Below are 24,590 nucleotides of genomic sequence, written 5' to 3'. Positions count from 1 at the left end.
CGTAAGATACATTACAAATGACTATTTGAAAAAAAACGAAATTTAGAAAAAAAACGAGAGGCAATGTTTTTTTTCTAAAAAAAACGTACATTTCTGAAAAAAAACGAACGGTTTTTTTTTCTATTTACAACACTAATTATTGCATTTATTACCTTAACCACTATTCTTCGTAGGAAGGCCAATTGGATTGGACTCATCTTAAGAAGAAAGTTTCTTGTTCATACCACCATAGAAGGAAAGATGGAAGGAAAGCGAGGAATAGGAAGAAGAAGAACACGATTGATGATTTGAAAAATAGAAGAAAATATTGTGAGTTAAAAGAGGAGGCTGAAAATCGAGAAACGTGGAAGAAACATTTCTAAATCTAAATAAATAAAATACCTCATTAGTGCCAGGACCTTCCAAAAGGCAGAATACTTACTACTACTACTACTACTACTACTACTACTACTACTACTACTACTAATAATAATAATAATAATAATAATAATAATAATAATAACTATTAATACGGACCTAGAGTTATAGTTTGAAGTTAAACTACTACAGAACAAAAATAAGTGTTCAGATATTTGTTACGAAACGTAAATTAAGTGTTACTTTAAACAAATGCTCACCTTTTGAAAAGAATGAATGAAATGAGTAAGGCTACCATACAATCCAAACAATACAGAACAAACACCGTATAACCAGCAACAGGAATAATTATATTCTCATATTAAATGATACCTAAAATATACAGCTGTTTATCGAAAATACAACTTATGCACAATTTTTGTCGGTTATGAAGTGACGGCTTCTTTCAATTCAATATTAAGAACAAGCGGCAGTGTTACTTGTACATGATGTGAAGGAGTTTGGTTCGTATAGCGTGAAATTTCCTCAGTTAATATTGACAGGAAGTGGTAGTAAATTTCTATGGAGATATTAAAGTGGAGATTCAATATGTTCATCTGTGAGGCATCAGGACAGTAAATATCGTTTCGTTTCAACGCCAGCGTAGCGCTAGTGTCAGCGTTCCGTGCATGCATGCGTGCTAGTTTCATTGGCTCATTGCCTCCCTCCTATTGACGCTAGTACGGTTGAGTTGTGCCGAGTGTACTGTGTCCTGTGATCGTGTTTAAAACAATTGCTGAACCTACCGACGCGACTGTGAGATTCGTTCTGTTCGGTTTTTGAATGCAAGGAACGTTACGCAAGCCAAAATTCATCTTGAAATCGCAGAGACTTACGATGGAAATGGAAAGAGTTATGGAATGGTGCGAAAGTAGGTAAAGCAGTTCAATGAAGGGCGGACAAATGTCCACGACGAAGAGGAAGTAGGTGGCTTTCTGTTGTGACTGGTGAGTAAAGTGGATGAGAAACTTCGTTAGAATAGACAGTGCCAATATGGCGCCGTCTGAGTAGGACTCGTTCCTGCATCTGAAGTGCGAGCTCGACGGTAAGGGCTTTAAAAGTGACGACAACGCGCAAAAAAAAAAAAAAAAAAAAAAAACCCGCTGTGGAGTTATGGTTGTTTTCACTGGCGGAATGTTTGTTTGAGGAAGATTTGGGCAAGTTAGCCACCCGTTATGACAATTGTTTGAATATTGGTGGAAATTATCTCGAAAAATAGTTGAAGGTGTTCTCTTTCATGTAAAAATAAATTTGGCTTGAACAAACCTATTTTAGTATTTTTTTTTTTTCAAAACGGTACTTGCTTTTCTAACACGCCTCGTATTAAGGTTTTAATTCAATGGGGCTCAACGTTGATTGATTTCCGCCATATTCAGTTTGAGTAGACAATTAAAAGTGAAGACGATACAATACCTATTGTTGGAATAGTAAATCGATTAAAAAAAAAAAAACTTTCCGTTACCTGTAATCGTGTTTGCTCTATGTAGATCAATGTTGAAACCGGATGTTGTAGTGGATTTCTATTACTTCCGGTTTCAGTAGAGAGTTAAGGACAGAGATTACATGTATACTTAATTTTGAACGCTTAATCGACTGTAGAAAACGGCTTGTTGATATCTTTTACCATTTTTGGTCTATGGTAATGTATGTAAAAACCGGAAATGGATGAAATGCTTACCACTTCAGGTTTCAATATTGCCTCTAACAACGAACTCAGAAGAACTGTTGTTGAGACGAGGGGAGACAGCATTTTCATCATGAATTATAAAGACAAGAAAAAGCTCTCCTCACAGAAATAGATCGGTTTTCTGAGACGAGATATTACTTTCATTATACCTTTTCGAGACGAGACAACCCTGTTTATTGAAAATGGCGGATATACAGGGTGTTACAAAAAAATGTATCACAATATTTAGGAGAACAGATTTCTCATATCAAAATAAGGAAAAAAGTTCTTATGGACTTGTGCTCAAAAGTGAATAGTTTCAGAGTTACCTAGGTATAAGGTGCCAAGAAGTGAAATAAATGAACTTTAAAAGTTCAGAGCTCCACTACTTTGGAACCTATCGTAGTCGGGTCAAGGCATCACTGAGGAACTGATATGTGAACTATCCAAATATCCATGTTTGCGAATACTAAAAATACTTTCACACCAATTTTTAGAGACGTAGGTGGAGAGTGATCAAGTACTCCCAAACAGCCTTTCTAAAAATGATTGTGGAGGTTCTGAAAGATGGATATTTGGATAGTTTACATACTAGTTCCTCAGTGATGCCTTGACCCGATTACGATCGGTCTTTTAGTAGTGAAACTATGGACCTTTAAAGTTCATTTTATCGTGTTTTCGGCACCTTATTACTAGGAAACTATGCACTTCCGACCACAGGTCCATATGAACTTGTTTTCTTACTTTGATGTGAGTAATTTATTTCCAAAATATTGTGACAAAAGCTTATTTCCGCATGTATTACTGTTTGACTATTTGTTAGTAGTGATGATTTTTATTATTTTTATTTTACAATCCACGAAAAATAATTAGACGTGTCTAAAATATATGGCGTGATGCCAGTGGCGGATCCAGGGGGGCGATCGTCCCATCCCAGAGTTTGGAGCTCTTAAAAGTAGCTGTAAGTAGCAGTATTACAACCCACCGCCCCCTCTCCCAAAAAGTCCGTCCTGGATCCGCCCCTGCGTGATGCAAACAAGAAATGTAAAATCTTGTGTAATCTGGACGATTACGCATTCTATACAGTGCTATTATACCCCAGCTCCACCTCCAAATTAGTACTCTTCCTATATCCCTGCTCTTTTTGCCAATGAGACCACAGTGACATTGAAGTCGTACCTTAAAAAAAAAAAAATGCCCAACCACTTTAATCCGTTCTTGACATTTGGTTGGGCAATACCGTAATGACGTACATTCAAGTAAGATCATAATTGTTGCATAAGAACCTAGTTTATCAAGGACAGTAACTAGCTCATTGTTTCATGTGTACGTGAACAACCTGTAATTAAATAATCATTAACAAACTATTTCCTCGTCTTATTTCAAGGGGAAAAAATGTAATTCAAATTAGCTGTGTGAACCTAGCTAACATTATTTCTTCCACGGCAATGTACTCGGTGAACATAAAAAAAGTCACGTTGAGTTATAATATTTCATTCTACTCATATATTCGCTGTGAAAAGGACTTGCAATATCTCTTTCTGTCTAGTTGTTTCACTTTTAACATTTAACACATCGACGAAATTTGATCGCTAATTCTGTCATTACTGGTAAGTTCCCATATTTTATTTCATTACCTAACTGTAAGCATCTGACGTTGCCAAATCTTAATTTAGAACGTGAACAAAGGACTAAGCACCAGTCGTTGTTAGGTCTTAATTTAAAACCTGGATACTAAGAGAGAAAGTTCGTTGCCCAGGTATTTATCCTCTGCTGTTATATAAGCCCGCACACAGAATCAGAGATGGCGTCGGTCAATGGAAACTTAACCCACGACCTACTGACCCATGATCCACCATGACCCACTCTGAACCACAACACACCATGACACACTGAGACCCATATCTCACCATGACCCACTGTGTTTCACCAAAACTCATCGTCATCAAATCTGACCTATGATCCACGCCCTCTTAGCCACTGACCAAAGAGTGATAAACACTTGTAATAAAACAGGGTTGTGAAATTATCACTAGGCTAATCGGAGTTTGAACTTCTACGGTCAATTGTTCAAGCACCGCTCTGTCACCATATCGGTGGATCTGACCGTTACGATATAAAATGGTAAAGTTATTTCATGGACCATATTACGATGAATTTCAATTTAATTATCATATAATTATTTTCTTGTTGGATTACAGATTCTTTTAAGTGGAAAATAGATTGAAATTTGAAAGTTTCAAGTCAAGTCTAGGATGGTTCGGATTCCATGTTAATCAGTAGGTACCATCTCATATAGTAAAATCTTCCATATAATTAAGCATGCCGTAAAAATTTAAAATTTCCATGTAATTAAGCTTAGCTTTCAGTACAAATTTTATGTCTATTTTTCTCACAACTTTATGGCTTGATAGCCTTGCGCTCTGAACGTTCCATTTTATAATAAACATACACTATGAAAAATGAGGTGTTGAAACAACACAAAATGACTACCACTTTAGGGTGTTACTTGTGTGCTAATTCAGCACAAAGCATTATTTATTTTTTTTTTACGTTTACCCGTTCAAAGGGTTGCGCCCTTTCTTCGGTAAGAGAGAGAAAAGCATAAGAGGTCAAAGTTATCATTAGAGGGTCTAGTTGCTATTTAATAATCAATTTATTTAGAACTTTATTCATATTTCATGGGGAGGGTCATCAATTGTGTGAGGACAAGCCTCAGTTGCGGTGGGTGCTGGTTCAGACTGGCTTGCTGGCATACAAGTTATGGTCGTGCTGGAACTGTGGTGCCTGAAATGAATAGATACATCAAACATATGGTGGTTAGTTGAATACATGAAGAGCTATGAGAGCATGATTTTTAACAGCTAAGTATATGACAATCATTAGATCTGTAATGATGGATGGTATGAGGGTGAAGTGCTACGACGACATAACACATGGGTGATGTTAGTAAGACAAATGCTGTTATCTTCTGTTCCTGGGGATACGCAGGAACTGATGGAGAGAAAGGCAGCCCTGTTAGTGGATAGTTTTACTGTGCATGAGATGGATAGATGAGTGGTGAAACTGTGCCAGGATGATAAATGTCAAAAACTTCTGGATCAATGTTGTCTTGGCCGATTTTGAGATGATAAAGGGTCATCAGATGCTGAAGAGGTGTGGGATAATATACAGCGGGAGTGTCATGGTCTCGGTCATTGCGGAGAATGCGAAGGAATATGGGATGAGCAGTTTCAATGCGTTTCTGAATGTACTTTGAGCGGAGGGCCTCAAGATGTGATAATAGTGGAGGAAAATGGATGCGTTCATAAAGAAGGCATGTCGGATGCGGGAGACGGATGCGAAAGGCTAAACGAAACGCATGGCGTTCAAGAATGGCTAACTTAAGATAATATTTAGAGGGAGCTGATATCCAGGCTGTGTGGCAATAGGTTAGAATTGGGCGCATGAAAACCTTGTATGAATTGAGAAGGAGAGAAGAATTTAGACCCCACGTGGTACCTGTTAGGCGCTTTAGTAAATTGAGTCGGTTTTTGGCTTTCTCGATAACAGTAAGAAGATGAAGTATCCAAGTGAGCTTGGAGTCAAATACAACGCCAAGATATTTAAGAGAACTATGGATTGTAACCGGACTCTTGTCAACATGGAGACGTAGCAGGTGAGGATTTCGATGGACCCGTGATCGTCGTCCAGATGGTAAGAAAACGATCGCTTGCGTTTTCGTAGTATTAATTGCCAAGCGCCAGATGTCGCACCAATCGACAAAAGCATCAATGGCCAGTTGAAGGCTATATTGAATAGAAGTAATTGTCCGACCGACAACCAGAAATTCAGCACAAAGCACATCGCCTTGCGAGCATATCAGAAATAACCGGTTACTACCTGAGAGAATTTGCATTGGTATTTATCGTTTAATATGAGCAAAGCTTTGCGAAATTTATTTGGCACTTATGCCAAAGAACGAATAATGTTCTATGTTTTCTGTAATCTGTTACAATAATATTGCTGTAAACCTGTGAATCGTCTGACAACAGTTACACTGGAACAGTCCTGCCATCTTCTGTTCATAAGTGCTAAGACACAAGAATGACAGATAAGGAAAATAGATGGAAGTATAGCTGTCTGTGTAATTGTTATGAGATCACTCACAGGTTTACAACAATATTATTGTGACCGATTACAGAAAACATAAACTGTTATTAGTTATTTGCCACAAAAGCGAAATATATTTCGCAAATCTTTGCTCATACCAAACAATAAAAAACAATGCAAATACTCACAGCCAGTAACGAGGTATTTCTGATATGCTCTGAAGACGATGTGCTTGGTGTTGAACCCCAAACCAAACAAACCACCCCATGCTGTCTCTTCGTATCGGCCTATTCAGCTCACTCTTGTGTTTAGTAAAATTCTGGAACGAATCCTTGTCACATGTCTACACCATCATCTTTCTGCTCATAATCTTCTTCCTCTTCCTCAAGTCGGATTTCAGCCTTCATACAATATCAACGATCAACTTATGCGCCTAACGACCAATATTACAATACAGTTTAACACATCTAAACCTTTCTGCCTTGTCTTATTCGATCTGGAAAAGGCTTTTGATAAGGTGTGGCATCCTGGTCTTATATACAAACTCGTTTCTTTCCGCCTTCCTCTGTGTTATATCCGTTTCATCTTCCACTTTCTCTCTTGCCGCCTTAGTTATATATCTATCAACAACCACCTTTCACATCCTGTTTTTCTTCATTCCGGTGTTCCTCAAGGTTCTTCGCTATCCCCGTTATTACATATGTTATATGTGGCCGATTTTCCACCATTACCAGGCAATATCAGTTTATATCAATTTGCCGATGACACCGCTTTTCTCGCAACAGCCAACAGTATCCAAGAGATAAATCGCACTTTGCAGCTTGCTATTGGTACATTTCTCTCGCGGTGCAGACGCTGGCGACTGAACCTCAATGCTGCCAAAACACAATCCATCATATTTCCTTCTCCGAACAAATTCTCATGAGTCTATAGCAACCCTGCCAATTTTCATGTCCATGTCGACCACGTCCCTCTTCAATTTCAAAACACCGTTACCTAATTAGGGATAATATTAGATGTCCACAGACATCTAAAGTGGACCGCCCATCTCAAATCCATTTGCACCAAAGCTCACAATCGCCTCAACCTTTTACGCCGTATCACTGGTACTACCTCGGGATTGAACACACCCACACTTTTAACCTCGTGCAAAGTTTTTCTCCGCCCGGTTCTCACCTTCGGTTTTACCGCCTGGATTGCCGCTGGTCCCTCATTTTATACCAGACTTCAAATTCTTGAATTGACACACAAGTAACACGCTAAAGTGGTAGTCATTTTGTGTTGTTTCAACACCCCAGTTTTTGCTGTGTAGGCTTCAGTAATTATTATAATAGAACTCTGAATATATATTGCGAAGCACTGTATTTTTTGCTTCTCAATTAATAATTGTTTCTCAACTAATCGACCGTTCTCGATTACTTTTACTAATCAACCCACAACCAATTTCCCATATAAAGAAAGCCCCCCCCCCCCGATGAAAGAGAATTTAAAAAAATGTTAGGACAAGTTTTGTTTATTTTTAATAAAGAGTTAATCTACTGAATTTCAACTCCCTAAGTTGAACGACTCGTAAGATACTCAATTTTTCGCAAATATTCGGACCCCACTTTTCCCTTAGGAGACGTATTATAATGAAAGAGATTTGATAAGATTCCAGTTTGGATTAAGGCCTAACTACAGATACCAAATTTCATTTCATTTGTCTTTGCACTCTGGCCGTGATCGGGCACATATAGTTACATTTAATTTTTAATACGGGGGCCGTGGTGGCTCAGTGGTAGAGGTTCACTTCTGGTGCACTGGGTCCCGGGTTCAAACCCTGCTCCCGCCAAGTGAACTTTGTGGTGGACAAACACCGTGTGCGTGCGTTTTCTCGGGGTTCTCCCGTTTCATCCCACTTTCTTCATTCCACCATTTCATTCATTCCTCACCATCACCGTCTCCTTTAGCCTAGCCGGCATAACGTGGGACGTAAAACTCAAGAATTTTATTTTATTTCATTTTTTTAATTTTTAATATAATCTATATATATAAAAGAGAACGTACAAATCCTTTGTTCCCTCATCACGCTAATACGGCTGAACCAATTTCTTTTATTTTTGGGGGGTTATTAGGATTTGGACCCTAGATGGTTTTTATCATATCACTTTAATTTTTAATTACCAGTGTCTTGAGATAATTGACCATTCAAGTGTCCATAACGTACAAATCCTTTGTTAGATCATCATAGGTAAAAATAAACGTATTTATATGCAACCCGCATGACCGTGTCACTCGGCGGGTTAACATAAATGACAGGCGCTATAATGTTAACATTTACTGCAATCACTTGAAAGCGAAAAAGTAAAAATTATCTAAGTAACAAAGTTTATTGCGTTCCGGGGTGACCGCAGCGAAGCGGGGCGGGTTAACATAAATGACAGGCGATATAATGTTAACATTTAATGCAATCTTCTATGGTTTTTATCATATCACTTGAAAGCGAAAAAGTAAAAATTATCTAAGTAACAACGTTTATTGCGTTCCGGGGTGACCGCAGCGAAGCGGGGTGAACGCTGCTAGTAATTCATATATTACAGGTGATTCAAAAATGATTTTTTCTAGTAGTTAGCTCCTCTAAAAAATTCACAGGCTGTGTATCTCGAAAATATAGTAATAAGTCTATTGCAATTATTACAATTACAAATATCAATATTCAAAAGTGCATGAATTTTTTTTACTTATGAAAACTTTTTCTGATGTCACACGAAATGTGGAACAAGACTATGGTCAATCGATTTGTGTTAGTGAACAAGAAAATCCGTAGGCGGGAAAAACCCTCGATCGCAACCGTTCCGTACTTACGGGGGGAAGAGTAGGGGCACTGTCAACACAACACATTGTGGATAATGAGACGAAATATGGCGCGAGTCCGATGAAAATATGCATAGAAGCACAGTTAAACATATACTACAATGTGACATAACATTCGACAATACTTTGACAACTGAGGGCAGAGGCGTAGCACGAGGAAGGCGGGTAGCGTGGATATAGCGTGGGGGAAAAGTTCTATAGAAGGTATGAACACATACGAGCTGGACTTGAGGGAAATAGCGCAGTAATATATCATGGACATGGTCAAGTACATGGGTGGAGAGTAGAAGGGCAAGGGGGCAAGGCCCCCACCCTCCTGAACTGATCTTTCAATGTATAGTGATGTATTAGACTTTGCGATGCATATACAGGACAGGGGCATATATTGTTGTCTTACTTTTATGTCATCATCATCATCATAAATATATGAAAATGAATGCCTATATATATACAACAGTCTATACATCTTGGACGTGGTCCGGACTCTACGGTCAATCCTCTCTATAGCTCTCTTTCTTCCATTTCTGCTTTATGTTGACGTCTACAAGCTGTCTATAGTTTGTGATTGATTACTTGAGATTGTATTATTACTGTACAATTCCCCTGACGTCTTACTTCTCCATTTTCCTCAATAATATGACCATTTTTACTTGCGCTTATCCGCTCCCTCTTCTGTCGTTATGTGCTACGCCTCTACCCTCACTTGTGGGAGTATTGTGCAATGTAATGTCACATTGTAGTATATGTCCAACTGCGCTTCTATGCATGTTTTCATCGAACTCGCGACATATTTCGTCTCGTTTTCGTATAATACACAACGTGTTGTGTTGGCAGTGCCCTTATTCTTCCCCCCATAAGTACGGAACGGTTGCGATCGTTGGTTTTTCCCGCCTACGGATTTTCGTGTTCACTAACACAAATCGATTGGCCATAGTCTTATTCCACACTTCGTGTGACACCAGAAAAAGTTTCCGCGTTAGATATACTCATCTCAGGTAAGTAAACATAAAGGAAGAGAAATGGAGGCCTTGAAAGTAAAACGTAGACAATTCACCGGTGTTCAGAAGATGCTGTTGGGTCGGTGGATCAGAGTGGATCACGGTGGGTGATGGGTCGCAGTGGGTCACGTCCTGTTGATCCAAGATCCACTGACCCACTCAGAAATCTTGACCCACTCCACCTCTGCACCGAATGTGTGATGAGGGTTGCAAACACGCAAGACGTTCTTAGAAATCGTTCATACATTTTATCCCCTTAAAATCCCCCGAGCCGAAAATCGATAAAACGTCTTCGTACATGCTTAGATCCGATGAATATCTATTTATGCGCAAAATTTGGATGCTCGAGGTTTCCCCTTTTTATGGGGAAAGCTGACGACAGACACACGAACAAGACAACCTATTATTATTATTATTATTATTATTATTATTATTATTATTATTATTATTATTATTATTATTATTATTATTATTATTATTATTAACTGAAGTGAGTGTAGCGAAGCGTCTACCTTTGGACACATAACCAATTTGTGCGTGTATCCGTCTATTCGATGACCACTCTCGCAAAAGTTAACCGATTTTAATGAAACTTGGTATGTGTCCTTGTTGATCCTGGAGAAGTATTCCTATTGTTTGCTATTGTTTGGAGTTGGAATATTTCAAAAGTAAGGAGTAGAAAAAAGAGAGTAAAATGCTCCCATGTTGTAAGTTTACACATATACACGAAAATATAGTTTTCTAGTATAACCTATGTAAAAATTATTCGATTTTGATAAAACATATAGGCTATTATATTATGGCATTTCAACCATTTCCACTGATTTGTTTATCCTCGGGCATGGATTAGTGTGGGGAAAATTGGTAAGTTATCTCAAACGTTGGAGTTTCTTTTTTCAAATAATGTGATAAGAAAATAACTTTCTTCGAAATACTGTATATGTTGTAATATCATCACTATTGCTTCAGTTCAAATTAATCAAGAATACCGCCTATTTCGTATTTTTTTGAGAACTTTCGAGATATCTTTCTTAAAAAAAAGAAAGAAAGAAAAGATTTTTATATAATAGTAGCTGAACTTGCACTCTCTAAACAGCGCGTCATTCACATATGAGCATGAATTTCCTCGTCATTCCTCACAACATTGTACATGTCCCTTTACAGACACAAGTGAGGGACGTCTTTCAAAAAATCGGCAAGGAATACCATAAAGGGGAGATTTTTTCGATTACTTTTTCTCAATATCTCGCACCGTTTGCAAGATTTGAGCGTACTTGCGGTTGGAGTTTCTAATTCATGTATGATCAGTGTTTTCTTTCTTCTTGCATCCAGTATGTAATAAGTAAATACATTTTACACACACAATTAATTATGTCAGTGATATATGGTGTTCATTGGGTAAAACATTGCAAACAATAAAGATTCATCTTAGACTGGAGAAATGATTATTATTCATTTTTCATTATCATTTAGGCATGAAACAAATGCCGGAGATATACTAAAACCGTATAGGAATGTGTGGTTTTAGAGTGTACAACTCGTAGGATATGATACTTTACTTTTTAAAATTTCAACACTTCCAGTGCATAACTAAAAAATGTAATAAAGAAATAACGACAATTTTTATGTATTCAATTAGAACTAAACATATCTACACAAAATTTGCAATCGATCAGTGAAAACGCATCTTTGTAGAACCTATGTTTCCCGAGAACTCACTGTCGAAAGGATTGGCCACAAGCATAAAACTTTTCTTGACCACAAACATATTAACCTAGCATTTTAGTATATAAATGGTATTATTATTATTATTATTATTATTATTATTATTATTATTATTATTATTATTATTATTATTATTATTATTATGCTTGAAATTGTCAAGAATGAAGAGAATTTACCCCAATCAGGAGCGATTTATCAGGAAAGGTATTGGCGCTAACAGTACAACACAAATTTTGAGATACACCTAGGTTTATTCCATCATGCAGACGAAGACGAATTGTCAAAAGCTGTAGAGCGCCACATCGCAGGCAAAAGATAGACGTTAGTTGTGACTCTGGACGAGAAATGGGGGTATCTGTCGGAATATAAATGTGCTAAAAGTTTTGTTCGCAACTTTATGGTTGCTGGTTACCGCATTAGTGGCTGATTTAATCTAAGCAGAATACACATTCAATGAAGCTTGTTACAAGACAAACAGTTATTTACCAGGACAAGGCGTCCAATTGTACGGCGCAGTCGAAGATCACATACATGAAACGGATGGAACCAGAGGCGGAAAATGATGACCCCATCCGAAAAACGATGGGCCACCCGGCCTTGATGAATACCGAGTTGGTCTGGAGTCAGGACTGCCTTTTTTAGGAATAAACCCTTAGTTGGAAACTTGGATGACTAAACCCCGTCCCCGTGTATGTGTATCTATAGCCAAGTATTATTTCGCTTTCTTTAATTTTTACACTCTGTAAACCTTTGCAATGAATCGTACATGCCCCTTCAAAGCAGCAACTATTTATAGTGAAAGACATCTGAATATGATACAATTCCATCTTCAAAATTATGAGGAATTTAATTTTCATGAATGGTACGTACAAATGAATGAATAAATTATAATAAACTTCATTTTATCGCGTAAAATAATAGTTTATCTTTGTAGATTTGTTTACATGATATATAATGAAGAACATTGAGTAACCATCCAATTATGGAGGTGAGAAACAAGAAATTAACATTTTGAAAACACAGAAAGTTTAGAGAAACGGTTTTAAAACATTTTTGATAAATCACGCTGTTTGATAAATAATTTCTTGTTGACTTTTTAAACACTAATTAAATTGGAACTTTACTACTATATATTAGCATTACAGCTAAATATACTTTTTCTACTAACGGCAGTTAGGAATCACCCTCTCAAAATCAAGAAAGAAAAACGGAACGAACAGCACGAACTTATGATGTAAAAATTCACATACGTATTTACTACATAGAGGTGATAACGCATTTGTCAGTCATGTCTTTGATACGTTTTGCAATTCTTATAAAATACGTGAGTAATGATTTTCATTTATCAAACCAACTTTTACAGCAGCATTTTTCTAAATACAGAAAAAGATTTCCCAATTTCATCGATAATTTCATCATTAGAGATTTTTTGCAGAACTTCCCTTTCAATGGCCGTAAGCATAAATGATTCCAGAATATGATTTGACAAAGACGTACGCGTACGAGTTTTAATTAATTTACGATAACTGAATGCTCACTCACACGATACTTGAGTAACTAGGAGAGTTATCAAATATTTGTGTACAGTAAACAGTGTTTGGAAAGTGAAAACATGCATGTTATACCTTAGTAGCAAACCTGTAGCAACACAAGTAACACTGCTTACATGGATGATTTTCGTTGCACAAATTATAAGACTGGCTTCTGTAAAAGAGACAATGCATTCCTCAGGTTCACTTTCGCCCTCCGAGGCACTACACTTAGTAGAACTGTCCCATTCTGTAACATCTACGTCGGGTTATATGTCAGTACAGTCTTCATTATTTGCTTTATCATAGTAATCTGGCAGTTTCTTTCATTTTTTTTCTTTTTAAAGGAAAATTCAACAATTCAGATTTCAAATTTTCATGCTCAACTAAACATTTTAAGCTATCTCCTGCAAAGCACCTTCTGGAACACCCGCATTCAGTAAATCCGTAAATCGGCGAGGAACAAGACAAGAAGCATCAAAAATTAAATTTTTGTTGTTTGTAAATCTATCATTTTAATGTACCCTGGATTTGTATCCCAATGCCAACACCCCGCAATATTCGCAAATGGGTCCCTGTCAATATTCGTGCACTATTGTTAGGTATACCGAATCAGAAACCCTATCTTGCTATTCCCCTTCCTCTTTATTGTCGAACTTAAAAAAAAAAAAAAAAAAAAAAAAACTATGCATCAGCAATGGAGATCTCCTTCTACCCGAGTTTTGGAAACAAGTAAAAAAATGAACCAAAAAATCATAAGTTAAGAACTAAAAATTTGCAACAAAGGAGTGGTGCGTTTCCATTGGGGTCCACTATTTCCCGTGTACTTTATATATATATATCGGGTGTTGCAAAATAAGTGTTACAACTCTTGAGAGGTGACTCCTACCAGTGAGACAAGAAAAAAAGTTCTCTTGAACTTTCGGCTATCGGACATAGTTTCAGATCTACAAGGTACCGAAAGCGTGGGAAAATGACTTTCGGACGCCAATAGTTCGGAAACTATCCAACGTAAAGAGGGCGGGTAAAAAATTCACTGAAGGAGTCATACCTGCTATATTGATTTTGCATGTTTCACAATCCTACCATGCACGCGCAAGGGATTCCCCAAAGGAACATAGGGAGTCCCGGATAATCTGCCAAATGAAAATTGGTCTAAATGGATATGAATTGATAGGGTTTCTACCAGGTAACAATAATTCGTTTGTATTAAGTCGATATCTGGAACAAATGCAAAATGGCGGACATCTTCATGCCCGTTGTGTGTGGTTGCATAATCGCCAGGTACGGATGCTGGCCAACAGTGAAGTTCTGAGTATTAAGTGTAGCGAATTTGTACTCAAATGCTTTAGAAAGACATCTAGAGTGTCGGCAGAGCACAACAGATGAAGTAGGGTGATTCACATATGTGGAAATACGTAATGAAAAATGTCCAGAAATGCACTCATACTAAGTAAACGTGAGTTCAAAGCATCGGAAATGTAAGGATTAGCGTCAAGAACATGAAAGCCTTTGCAATTCACCAATAATATTCCCTCAAACCGATGCAATATGATGTACACGGTTGCATACCAATAAGGATGTAACAACTGAGGGCAAGTTGCAGTTGTGCAAGGGGACTCACTAAGAAACTGTGTAAACTAAATGAATGTCTCTAGTGGGATCGCATGATCGATATTGAAATATGGCCAATGGGTGTGTGTTGATGTCGACATGTAGCTATTGGGAAAATGTCAACATGTGCAACTACTGCTTGGACACTGTCCCACGTGGGAAAAATAGGAAAATAACTACTGGGGACTTGAATCTGAGGCTGTGGGCTCGCAGTAGGATTGGAAGCCGCGACCACGCGAGCGAAAGCGAGCGCTCTAGCCCTGAGACTCGAGGGAGCTTCACTTTCTCTGTATTCATTTCTTTGAGGACTACCCACTTTGTTTAGCAAGCACTCTTGTACAGCCTCCAGACACGCTTGTGTGTTTCATTTTGTCACTCCTACTGCACAGTTGTAAACAATGCAATTCTTCCTATTTCTTAAAAAAGGCTTTAAAACGTTTCTTCCTATTTCTCTAGTTCATACGACTTTCTGGAGGTATTTTCTTATATTTCGAGTACGTGAAATGTCCTAGAAGACGTGGGATATGATACAAGTTTGTTATTTTCACGCTCTATCAGAATTGGAACCATGGATTAAGAGATTTATTTTCATATGTGTCGACTGTGGGACAATGTCCCAAACAAACAGGGACATTGATACAATCGTGTTCTAGTTACGTTCTACAAAAAGTGCACCAGATGTAATAGCACAATGTACAACGTTATTTTACTATTTTCGCACGTGAGACGGTATCCCAGCAGTAGTGGGACATGTTGACATTTGTCCATTAGCTACATGTCAAAATCAACACCCACATTGGCCACATTTCAATATCGATCATGCGATCCCACTAGAGACATTCATTTAGTTTACACAGTTTCTTAGTGAGTCCCCTTGCACAATTTCAACTTGGCCTCAGTTGTTACATCCTTATTGGTATGCAACCGTGCACATCATATTGCATCGGTTTGAGGGAATATTATTGGTGAATTGCAAAGGCTTTCATGTCCTTGACTCTATTCCTTACATTTCCGACGCTTTGAACTCACATTTACTTAGTATGAGTGCATTTCTGGGCATTTTTCATTACGTGTTTCCACACATGTGAATCACCCTACTTCATCTGTTGTGCTCTACCGACACTCCATATATCTTTCTAGAGCATTTGAGTACAAATTCGCTACACTTAATACTCAGAACTTCACTGTTGGCCAGCATCCGTACCTGGCGATTATGCAACCACACACAACGGGCATGAAGATGTCCGCCAGTTTGCATTTGTTCCAGATATCGACTTAATACAAACGAATTATTGTTACCTGGTAGAAACCCTATCAATTCATATCCATTTAGACCAATTTTCATTTGGCAGATTATCCGGGACTCCCTATGTTCCTTTGGGGAACCCCTTGCGCGTGCATGATAGGATTGTGAAACATGCAAAATTCAATATAGCAGGCATGACTCCTTCAATGAATTTTTCACCCGCCCTCTTTACGTTGGATAGTTTCCGAACTATTGGCGTCAGAAAGTCACTTTCCCACGCTTTCGGTACCTTGTAAATCTGAAACTCTATGTCCGATAGCCGAAAGTTCAAGGGAACTTTTTTCTTGTCTCAATGGCAGGAGTCACCTCCTAAGAGTTGTAACACTTATTTTGAACACCCGATATATATATACACGATAAAAAGAATAAGATGCTCTGTTAATTCCCATAGGTTTGTAATGTCTCTTTTACTCTTGGATAAAAACATGGGGAATATTCCATAAAAATCCTCCTACAGTAAGGAAACCGTTTTAGACATGGAGTTGGAAACGCAAGTTCTGGCGTTAGAAAGAACTTGGTTCCCTGAGCACAGCGGTGATGTTAGAAATCGGTCCCGTGGCCTGAAATCCAAGAATTCAGGTCCATGTTTGTGCTCAGATCCATCCTCTTCGATATCAAATATATTGCGCTGTACCTTACTGACATGTAGCATCAATATTATCTTGTAACGTTCGGTTTATAAATTCAGGCAGTATAAAAAGGAAACTTACTTTTTTGAGTAAAAAGCATGGAAAATATGGCATCAGCATTCTTTGGGCTCGATTTCTTGGGCTTCGGGCCCAGGGTCAGATTTACATCACCGATGTGCTAAAGGGAAACCGACCCTTTCCAATGAAACCACCCACTTCCAAAACCTCCATGCTTCGTTGGTGAATAAAAGGGCTCGACCCTATACTTTTGGGGTCCGATATCTAGGAACATCAGGCCCAGTTCTCGATTTGTGATGTCTCCGCTGTGCTCAGGGGACCACGACCTTTTCACTACCACCTCCCACGTCCAAGAACTACATATTTCATTAGTGAATAGAAGAGACCTAACCTGGAGACTTCGGGGCCAGATTTCTGGGACTTCGGGCTCGTTTTCTGACATTACACTGTGCTCAGAGGACCATTATTTATCGCCACCATTCGCGTCCAACAACTCCATGTCTAACACGGTTTCCTTACCGTACTCCATGCTCTTTACATGTTATTGATTGCACATCGCATTATTGGATCGATAAATTATGGACGAGATTACATTTTCGAATTATTTTGTACAAGGCAACTTACATGTTTTTTTTGAGACTTTTTATTGTCTTATTGATTTTTCAACAAACAAGGCTACAGGTTGGGCAGCGGCCCCCTTTCACTAATGCTCTCCCTTCGCTAGCACTATGGGCCCGTTAGTTACACCACTGGTTATTGTGAAGGAGAACGGAGTTTTGAAGTAGTTATAACTAATCGAGCAATATCTAGTGATTTTGCAGACGGCAGGGCCCATCCGAAAATTTCCGCGTATCCGCCTCTGGATGAAATGTAAAATAGAAATTCATGCAATCTCTTTAACAGATACTTTCATGCATTCCCCATAGATTTTTGTGGGTTTCCGTTGTTGAAACGAGCATTGGACAGTCGACTACAGCTCGTACTCTCGACAATATTTGAGAAAGTTTGTCGAGAGAAATAGAACAAATTTGATTAAGCTGTGCTTCAACACATTCCCCTTCAGCAGAAACTGACCGTGAGATGTAGGGCAACAGGTAACAGGCAGGGTTGTGCACGCTGATCACAACCGTTGGTGGCCACGGTATTTCTTAAGCTGATGAGAGTGCTAAATTCGTTATCATAAACTTGAACGTCCTTCCGTATTTTCAGTGAAAAAGCATTGTAAGCGAGACTGTATCTACATGAAGGTTGTGATATAATAGCATTTAAATTGTACAAAATTTTGCATAACAATTCATTTTATCAATTATGTGCAAATTCTCATCGCTTATTATTAATTGACCTAAAACACACCTGTTGGAGTAATTTCACGATAACAGTGTTGCCAGGGGCCGCGTTTATATCCCAAAACATCCATTGTATGGACTCGCATTAAATAGCCTTTTTATATGGCAACACTGCATCAACCTTGTCACATTTTTGCACCAATGGATAAATGTTGATGTACACTGCACATATACACAGGAATTCACCCTCAGGAAATCAGTTTTCTGCAATTGAATATTGATTTCCTTCATTTTGCACATTTTTTATTTTACACTTAGGGTAATTTCTTTCGTTACTACACAAAAACATTACAAGTTCCAGCATTGATGATGATCTCGAAAATATCTACATAGAACATGCTTACATTTGTTTTAAGTCTCAAGTCTTTATCATTCTTAGATCAAAAGCAATATGCAATCAAACTTTGGGTTACGCAACTTCACGGACACATTGCATTTGTTATTGGAATATATTGTGTAATTTCTTCCGTATCTTTAAACATTGATAAACGCTCTTCACTGTGTTCGTATAATCACTGTATCAATTTATATTTATATATGAGTTTGAGATATAAGATTTGGGTGATTTAGCATTTGTCCACGAGAGTTGTGAAATTTCTAGTCTCGAAAATGAGACGAGAATTATCATCACGAGTCTCGTTCCGAATTTAAAATGTACCTATCGTATCGTTTTCGAGACGAGAATAGACTAGAAATTGTGAGCTAGTGGTCTACTATGCAACGCTTAATTGCATGCATGGAGAGCATGCCCGCGACCATTCGGTCTATTTAATGAACGGGTTCCGCAAGAATGTAATGCACCCCGCCCGTAGTTCCACAATATCGCTATTGTTCCTCGTGCACAAAGTGCACCGTCAGAATTTGTCCCCTAATTCTGACTCGCCGAAGCGATGTAACCCTCATTCTCTGAGGGAGTGGGATACGCCCACTACGCGGCCAGACCGAAGTCCTGAGTGCCTACCAGTTAACCTACTTGTTGAGGCAGACTGCTAGCGAGTCAGTCCCACCATGCTCTGCAGGCATGGTGCCCGAGCGTTATAAGGCAAGCTCACCTCCCGCCCGAGTTCACCGTTACCCAGATTCCTGGGATTGGCTCCCTCAAGCTACCGAATCCCACGGTGTGACCACAGCCCGGCAGAGCCCAACCCAATCCGGGGCCCCAGGCAATGCCCGAGGGGGCTTGTTCAATCCCGACCCTGCCTACCTCTATCAAAAAATGTCTCGTGTCGCGGGTAACAATAACTATTATCACTTTTAGGAAGAGGGGGGCGGGGGGCATTTTAATACGAAAAGTTAAGGAAGGTGCGCCATGAATCATGGGGAAAAAGATATTCAAATTGGATTAATACCTAAGATGAGTAGACTAGAGCCTAGGAGCAGCATATTTAATTCTCTCCCTATACATTAAAGAATAAAATAATTTATTTATTAGAAAATTCCCATGTGGACGCTTCTGCATTACGTACCGTAATATGCTTTTCCATTTTCAAGTAGTCTTGAGCTCCCTCGTGTCTAAGCGGTTAGCATACGCGATTTTGGCGTGGGAGACTCGGGTTTGTTTACCGGCGGTAGCTCATATGATTTGGATTAACCTGTAGGTCCACGTCTCAAATAGCCTCGCTTTTTGAAAGGGACGCTAAACTGAAATCAAATCAAATCAAATTCAAGTAGTCCTTGGTATAAAAGTATTGACCCACGAGATTGTCTAGCAGCCACTGAACGCTGTAAAGTCTCGATCAAAATATACAATTTTCTTCATGTATTAATACACAATGGGCAATAGCAACTTCAAATTCGGTAAGGGATATACATATTTTAAATTTAATAAATTTATTTTGATGCGTGTTCGATTCCCGGTGGGAGTTCAGTTGAACGACCAAAGTGGTTCGGATTCCACTATAATCAGTAGGTCCACGTCCCATTTAGCCTAGCAGGCATAACCGTGAGACGTTAAACTAAATCAAACCAAACCAAAACCAAAATTTTGGTGGGAGAGGGAGCGGTTCAACAAGTATAGTCTAAGTCGCAAAAAAAAAATTGAAATGAAATATTTCGGTTTAACTTCCCACGATTATGCCATTTAAGATGAGGGAGACGAATAATTATGATAAGTGAATGACGATGAAGGAATCGGTGGAAGGACAATGTGCGAGGAAACGAGAATACCCCCGAGAAAACTCACGGACACGATGTTGTCCACCACAAACTTATTTGGCCAAGGGTCGAACCACGAACCCCGCGCACCAGAGGTAAGTACTCTGCCATTTTTTCTTTAAAAAAGTCAACTGATTTACCGAACGTTCTTCAGTAACTTAATTTCCATAATTATCACTATTATTTCCTCATTTTACTTTTTCCATTAACCTTTAAGAACAGAACACATCAAGGATAGTATAAAATTCCAAAGACTCTTCCACTGGGAACCACTGAGCCACTGGTTCCCAGAATCATTTTAGTTAATCCCGGTATGTTAAAATCAGATATATATATATTTTATGGAGATACATATTTTACGTGTGCTGTGTAAAATTTCCGGAAGTTTTGAACACATTAAAAAAAACTTTCGGAAATATTGGCAAAAACCGGAAAATATAATTTAAAAACTATTTCTTCGCCCGATGTTAATCTTATTTGCTATAACGTGGTCTGCAGTGGTACAATGTATTTCGCTAACAGAAATAATACTTAAAGCAACAGGTTTTAATTTTCTGATTTCTGGCAAAAGTTCCACTTTATTATTTGTATATTTTTCGAACAACTCAGAAAGAGAGATTATGTTATTTACACATACCTGTACCTAGGTGCATGTAAATTTGAGCAGCGAGAAATATATTAAAGAATTTAACATGTGGAGCTTCCGTTCTTTATTATTAAATACTAGCAAAATACCCGTTCTTCTCACGGGGAATTACGTTTCATTTTGAACATAAAGGGCACCAAAACTGTCAACAATGAACTGGGGTTCCAAAAACTACGAATTCGACACTAGTATCAGTCATGTTCAATTAATTTTACATTTCACCCTCCCCCTTTAGAAGTACTGATGGGGCTGAATTTGGATTTAAACTGCATCGGAAATCTCACTGCACATCTCAGCGACCCCGATAACTATGGATTCGATACTAATATGTCAGCAATCATGCTAAAGTGTGAACGTCTAGTGGTATTTGTAAACATAACACTTTGTACCAGGTTGGTAATACTGACAACTCTATAACCTCAAATGTTGAGTAGTTTCATTTTCTATGTTAGTGTAAATGTATTTACACAGGCATAATTCCACCTGATTGTGTTATTCTTGTGATATTGAACATTTCCATTCACTTTTCTATAGTAAATCAGTGGAGGGACTCGTCATTTGAACACCCTGTATCTCGGAAACGAAGCGGCATCGGACCCGTATTTATAGGGACATTTTTACTTATTTGGATGTCCGCAATTACCTCGTCACTTTTGGTCATGCATTTATGTTACACTCTGTATATGATTGACGTGCAAAAGTCTCGGGTTAGATTCACGCTCGAGTAAGTTTTTTTGCTTTTACCAATAAAGTAGCATTTGTAACTACAAGTAAATTATTAATTCACCATATGTTTATAATGCATAATATAATAGAAATGTTCATATCAGTTATAAAACCTTTGGCTATAGCATACATCCAGTATTCCCTAAGGGGATTTCCCCCTCATCCCCCTTACAACTCGCACACTGTCCACAGATATAGACACGAAGCATTAAGGACATTTTATTTCATAACGACTGTGGTAACCATAATATAAATCGCGATATCAATACATTTATGAAATAGGTTACGTTTTGTTGAAATGAACATGGAATATTGAAAAGTTTTACAACCGATTTGAATATTTCTACTATTTTATGCATTATAAACATATGGTGAATTAATATTTTACTTGTAGTTACAAATGGCTACTTTATTGGTAAAAGCAAAACAAACTGACTCGAACGGAAATCGAACCCGAGACCCTTTGAACGTCAGTAACAGATGCTCCTCACTCTGCCACACTGTCACATGATAGCTTGACGCGTTTTATCATATACGCGACTAGTTGGAAACTTTAAGAAGCTTTTTCTAGGCTATTTCTGACTATTGCGCTCTCCGACCTTGTAATATTAACACTTTAAATGTGTACTACTATCTCGCGAAAGGTGGCCCCGAAGTTCATTTACCAAAGTCTACTTTCTCCTTGTAACTTTGGTAAAATTCTGTCCCATTTACAGTTCATCGGTACTGGAGAACAACTGTACATACACAAGGATACAATGTAGGCTTTACCATTCTGATGAACTGAGGTATCAGTAGCACTTAGCCTTCGCCTTAACGAGGTTACCTTGATAAATACACAAACTTAACTAACAGGTTACTTTGATAGATACACAAACTAAACTAACTGTCTACTACACACTTCATATCACAGTAACTAATCCCTCTGCACAATCACTGCAAATATAATGTGCAGTGGTTTTATTTGTGACTGTACTGGTATAGTTGAAGTGTTCTATTTACAACAATTTGTTACTGTAGTTTGTGCTATGTATTTTAAAAGATAGAAGAAAAGAAATCTATAATATTTCAGTCTTCAAACATGTTAAATTTAAGTGATCTCGTAATTAGGCATCGTTTGTCCTTTGTAGAAATTAATGATTTCATGTTCTCTCAATATTAATGATTCACATTCTTTATTTTCAGATCACTTAGAACAAGATGGCTCAAACGCAATCATCTGATGTGGCCGTGACTGAAAGAATCTCAAAAATATCCGAAGTCAACAAGAAATCAAACAATGATCTTGCAACAAAAACACAAGAAAGTAAAAAATCTTCTCTCCAAAGCAGTGTAGATAATAAATTTGATGCTGATATTTCGTCCGATATTAATGTGACTAGAGTTGAGACCTGTGAAATTACGACTGGAAGTTCGATCACAAAAGAGAAGAACACAATTAGAACAACTAAACCAAATATTGGAGACTGTCCAGAATGTTTGAAGAAATTTCTCGAAGGTCTCAATGTACCTGGAGACTCAAAATATCCTCTGACTTCAAAACCTGATTGGTTGGATATGAACAAATACAGGAAAGGGCAAGAATTTGCGATGAAAAACTGGTCTGGCTTATGTTATTCCAATATGCTATCTTTGTTCGCTGGTTTGACTTTTCGTCGTTTTCTAGAACCATTAATATTCACGGGAAAATCAGACACGCCTTTCAAAGCCTTCAAGAGATACCTATCGACAATTAACAAATTGTATTCATGGTATCAAGGAAACATTTGGGATACTAATGATCCTGCTCATAATGATATCAAGACGGTTAGGTTAATGCACAATAGTGCTATGAGAAAAATGAACTCGATGTCTGCAGATGAAATAAAGGATAAAGTTACAATGGAAGGTGATGACGGGTGTTGCCGATCGTTATGGACTGAAGTGGACGATGCAATTTTTCAAGAGTTAGAGAATGCTTGCCCTGAACCCATATCCAAAGAATATCTTTACAAAGTTTTCACGACAAGAGCTATTGGAGGTTTGTTTATCACCCAGTTCGATATGGCAATGACGCAATTTGGTTTTATTGGGCCTATTTTGCTCTTTCCCAAGCAGTTAGGTGTCCATGATGCTACAAGAGAAGAACTTGAAAGCTTTATACACTTTTGGCGTTGTGTTGGCTGTCGATTGGGTATAGAAGATAAGTTTAAGATCTGCAGTGGTACTTTGGAGGAAACCCTTGAAATAATCAAAAGTCTGTCCGAATATTGGCCGAGACCAGGCCTTTATAGAATGGGGAGGGATGAAGAACACATGAGTCGTTGTATGATTGAAGGATTAAGACACTTTATGCCTACTTTATTCTATAATACAACTGTGGTGTATAGTTGTTGGTTATTTGATACCAAAGCTTCCAACTTGAACAAATTGGTTAAAGCTCTTAATTGGAAAGAGTGGCTTACGTTTTACCTTACACGTTTTGTGTTTTGTTATTATATTCGTCTTCCTGGCGTTAGGCCAATGTGTAATTGGTTGGTGAAAATGGCTATTAATCGAGCAAATAATATGCCTCCTTCTTGGATCAGAAGGAAAGAAAATAAAGTGTACCACTACCAAATACAATCACAAATAATGTGAATTATGTCAAACAAGAGTTATTGATCAATTTATCCAGTATAATCAATGGTGTTATTCTAATTTTTTAACAACCGGTTCGGGTTATATATATATATATATATATATATATATATATATATATATATATATATATATATATATATATATATATATATATATATATATATATATATATATATATATGTGTGTGTGTGTGTGTGTGTGTGCGTGTGTAGACAAAAGCAATTTTTTTACTGGATACCACAAGTGACAAGTAGAGACCAACACAGTATA

The 24,590-nt window shown here is 37.9% G+C and overlaps 1 protein-coding gene across 1 annotated transcript; it reads left to right on the top strand.

Annotated features, from left to right (window-relative positions):
- Positions 1 to 1,088: 1,088 nt before the first annotated feature.
- Positions 1,089 to 24,317, top strand: LOC145670053 (uncharacterized). The gene is made up of 2 exons (XM_081738403.1): positions 1,089 to 1,343; positions 22,884 to 24,317. The coding sequence occupies exon 2, from the start codon at positions 22,899 to 22,901 to the stop codon at positions 24,315 to 24,317; it is 1,419 nt and encodes a 472-aa protein (XP_081594529.1). The 5' UTR covers positions 1,089 to 1,343; positions 22,884 to 22,898.
- Positions 24,318 to 24,590: the final 273 nt, after the last annotated feature.

Source organism: Thermobia domestica, chromosome 14 (genome assembly GCF_964235325.1).
Source record: "Thermobia domestica chromosome 14, izTheDome1.hap1.1, whole genome shotgun sequence".
Lineage (NCBI taxonomy): Eukaryota > Metazoa > Arthropoda > Insecta > Zygentoma > Lepismatidae > Thermobia > Thermobia domestica.
This window is presented reverse-complemented; position numbering and strand designations above follow the sequence as displayed.